The following is a 4,027-nucleotide window of genomic DNA, read 5'->3' as shown; positions in this document are numbered from 1 at the left end:
AATCCCCTGGGTGTTTTTATGCTATCTATAAATCATTAACTAGTCTCACAACCCTGGAAAGTACAGTGTGCAGGAATGTGGGTGCATGCAGCAACATTTTACTAGCCAAGTTGCTAAGTGGCGAGTTCCTTTCCAAACATCAGAACCACCCCCTCCCCCAGTCCCAATTTTCACCAAGTATTGGAAGGAAGGAAATAAAAATCACAGAATATTTGCTTTGGAAAAGAGCTGTGGTGTGCTGGTAGTATGATATGTGTTCCTCTGCTCTTGCATATCCACGATATGAAGGAAGCTCCCACGTATGTGCCTGGTAGGCATCTTCCAAGGTTTTGGACAGGATGGCAGATGGACCTTCCCTGCTGCGACTGATCATTTATCTTTGCAAAAGAGAACTTAGAAATGAAGAGATATGGCAGCCACTAACCAGGAAAGAAACCTTCTCCTTCCTCGAGCTAAAGCTGAGTACAATGTCTGAAATACATGAGCCACCATGCATCCAAATTCCACAGAAGACGAGAACATCTCCTCACCTGTGGGCTGAGTTTGGAAAAACGCATGCGCGAAAAGCAAAAAGGCCCTCAAGAAAGCCTAGTGGGCTGCAGAAACTCACCGTACACTTGTTGGGTTTCTCCCCAGAGTGGACTCTCATGTGGATCAGCAGTTTGTAGCGGGCATTGAACGGCTTGTACCTTCGAGGACAGCCGGCCCAGAAGCAAGTGAAGTCTTCCCCTTTGCGCTGGTCTATGTGGACTTTCTCGATGTGCCTCACGAGTTCCTCCTGCTGGTCATACAAGGCGCTGCAGTCTATCCAGCGGCAGCAATGCTTGCCCCCGATGTCTTCCAGCTCACCTTCGTCGTCCAGGGCAGCCTGGGGCAGGGTGTGGGGCACGAGCTCTGGGTGGTGAAGGTGTGAATGGGCATGATAGGGAGGCGGGGGGCCTTGGGGTGGTGGCAAAGGAGGTAGAGGGGGCGCGGTGGGCAGGTCCATGGCGCTGCCTGGGAACTCCTCCAGGCGCTCGGTCTTGAGCATGCTGGCAGGCTGGCCATCAGGGTCTGGCAGCCCGTGCTGCACCACCATGTTGTTGACCAGGTTGGGCTGCAGGCTGCCATGCTCCAGCTGCTGCATGCGCTCATACTCCAGCCCGCCGTCCTCGCCATAGGTCGGCAGTGCCAGGCTGCTGCTGGCTACCAGCACACCTTTCTGGCCGCTCGACACCGGGCACGGCTGGGGAATGCAGCTGCCGCGCACTCCCAGGAAATGCCCATAGACTTCCGGCTGTGGAGACATGTTGGCCGGGGAAGCCCTTGACCCGTTGATGTAGGCGACCAAGGATGTGGGCGAGGTGCGGATGATAGTGTTGAAGTCTATGCCGATGCCATCCGAGAGCGGGGACAGGGACAGTGCTCTCTTCTTTGAGCGTGTAGAGTGGGACCTGGTGGATGAGTGCCGGGGGCTAGGGTAGGGAGAGTGGCTATTTTCCATGCTGAAAAGGTAGGATGGCAATGAGTTAGAGACACTATTGCTGGACATGGACGTCCCAGGAGGAAGGCTAAGGAGGTCGCCTAGATCGACGCCATTGTGGGAGCCATGGTTGGAGGAGAGCGAAGGTAGGGCCCTGTAGCCATGAGACCACTCCTGTTTCACACTCAGGGCCGACTGGCTTTCGATCAGGCTCAATGTAGAGGACGCCAGAGACTCACGCGAAATAAGGGACCTGGAATAGCGGCCAGAAGGGAAGAAAAAAGATAAACATATTAGCAGGATATGGATTGCTTAAGAGCTAAAAGAACATTGCATTGACAATCCCTTAAGTATTTCCCCTAATTACATTTGCTGCTAAACACACATTCTTGGGCTAAGATAAAATCCAAGGCTTTTAGTTCCAGGTAAATAACATTTTACCAAGAAGAACAATAAAACCTAATGTGCACTGAAATAGTAAAACAAAAGCTCTATTGTTATAAATAATCTTAATACTTTAATGATAATAAATAGTCCTAGCTTTATTTTTAAACATCCTTTTAATGTGAGGGGGGAAAAATTTAAGACCTGGGGAAAATTATTAACGCAAGCCAAATAAGCAGGTATTTGTTAAGCACCTATTGTGTGCAGCATGCTGTGATAGGTTTCGCTGGGAATACAAGTCTAAACAGAGGCCCAGCCTCCAAGTAAAATCTGCTGGGTCATTGGAAAAGTCATAATTTTTTTTTTAATGGAAAATGAGTTATGACTTTTTTGATGAAACCCTATATGGGAAGTAACATATAAATCCATGCTTATTAAAAAAAAAAGGAAGTCTTTAAAGAGTTATCCACAGGAGTTCATAATTTCACAATTTAGTTTCACTGGTATTAATGAATTAAGATTCTTTTTCAGAAGATTACAATTCACACTGTCAGTACCCAGTTATAACATCGAATCATCCCAATAAATGAAGAATATACAAAATACAACTATTACAGACTGAAATCAGATCATATATGGAATCATGCATTGGGGCCATGCATAATTTAATCACACTTGATAGTTTTGGGTCTTCTACAAGTACTTGTCTTTAAATCAGACCAGTTTGGGGCCAAGAGCAGATCATTCTTCACTTTTGTAAAAAATCTTCTCCTGTCGGGACCAGCAGTTAGCATAATGGCTATGTTGCTGGACTCCCATGTAGCCGACCGCGGTTCGAATTCTGGACCTGGCGGCTTAAACTCACGCCAGGTGCATGTGCATACATGCCCAAGATCCCGAGAGGAAAATGGAGAAGGGACTGCTGTGTGGCAATCCTCCCTGGGCAGTGATTTCTCACTTTCTGTTTCTCTGTCTCTCTCTGTCTTTCTGGCGAGCTCATGCGCCCTACAGCAAAAACCTCCTTAAAAAAAGAAATTTTCTCCTGTTCTTACCGTTTATAAAAAATGCCTTATGTGTCACAATATATTATAAGCATATCAAAATAGTTCGTAATATAGCTCTGGCCACTTTAAAATTCATTTGCTTTGCTATGACATTGCTGTCTTACAAATAATGGAAGAGGGCCAGGTAGTGGCTCAGTGGTAAATGCAACTGGACCCACAACAGGGAGGTCCTGGGATGTGAACCCACATAGGGTTGGATCAGGCTGGGAGGTGGCTGTCTCTCTGTACCATGGAAGAAATAAATAAACTTTAAAAATAATAATAATTGAAGGGAAAAGCTATACCCCTTGAATAAAATTTGTCACAAAGAAGCTAGACATAATGCACTATATTCCCTGACTCAGACATGGTACAGATCAGAAAAAGCTGGCTTATTTACATAAACATGCCTTAGTTCTCTTTCTTTCTTCCTTTCTTTCTTTCTTTCTTTTTTTTAAGAGAGATTTTTGCCACAGGATGTGTACACTTGCCAGAGAGACAGAGAAAGACAGAGAGATGGAGAGCAAGAAATCACCCCCCAGGGAATATGGCCATGCCACAATCACTCCTCCTCCATCTTCCCCTCAGGTTTTTGGGGGCACACACGCAAGCACCTGGAGTGAGTTTTAAGCCGCCGGGTCCAAGACTCAAACCACAGTGAACTAATGAGTTTTAAGCCACCAGGTCCAGGCCACTAATGAGTTTTAAGCCACCAGGTCCAGGCCTTGAACCACAGTCAACTATGTAGGAGTCCAGCAATGTAACCATTATACCATCTGCTCATCCCCCCTGCATTAGTTTTCTACAGAGATCTTTTCTGACAAAAAAGTTAATGACAACAAAATGTTACATAAAATGGGTGTCTTCCCAAAATGAATACATTTACTCTTCACAGCTGTTAAATAGCAGGCTGTTGCAAAGGAACTGAGAGAAATGAGAAGCATTTTCATCTCACCTTTTCACAAAATGGAGACCAGGAACACCATTTCTTACAAGCATGAGATAGCAAGAAAACATCTCGGCTATGAAATACACAGTAGAAGGTGATAACACTGTGATTGAAATGATGTTACTATCGAGTAAAGTAATGTTTACCAATGACAAACACAGCAGGAATTTACGTCCCGTTGACCCAGAC

At 45.7% G+C, this 4,027-nt stretch overlaps 1 protein-coding gene across 5 annotated transcripts in view; it reads right to left on the bottom strand.

The window, feature by feature from the left end:
- Positions 1-4,027, bottom strand: part of GLIS3 (GLIS family zinc finger 3) — a 550,468-nt gene that overhangs the window by 369,809 nt on the left and 176,632 nt on the right. For all 5 annotated transcript variants that reach the window (XM_006152427.3, XM_006152430.3, XM_014589326.2 and 2 more), the window contains one exon: positions 611-1,715. In XM_006152427.3, coding sequence (XP_006152489.1) covers positions 611-1,715 — 1,105 coding nt within the window. The remainder of the gene's footprint in view (positions 1-610; positions 1,716-4,027) is intronic.

Source organism: Tupaia chinensis, unplaced genomic scaffold (genome assembly GCF_000334495.1).
Source record: "Tupaia chinensis unplaced genomic scaffold, TupChi_1.0 Scaffold000354_1, whole genome shotgun sequence".
Taxonomy (NCBI): Eukaryota; Metazoa; Chordata; class Mammalia; order Scandentia; family Tupaiidae; genus Tupaia; species Tupaia belangeri.
Note: the sequence above shows the minus strand (reverse complement) of the source record. Positions and strands in the feature narration are given on the sequence as shown.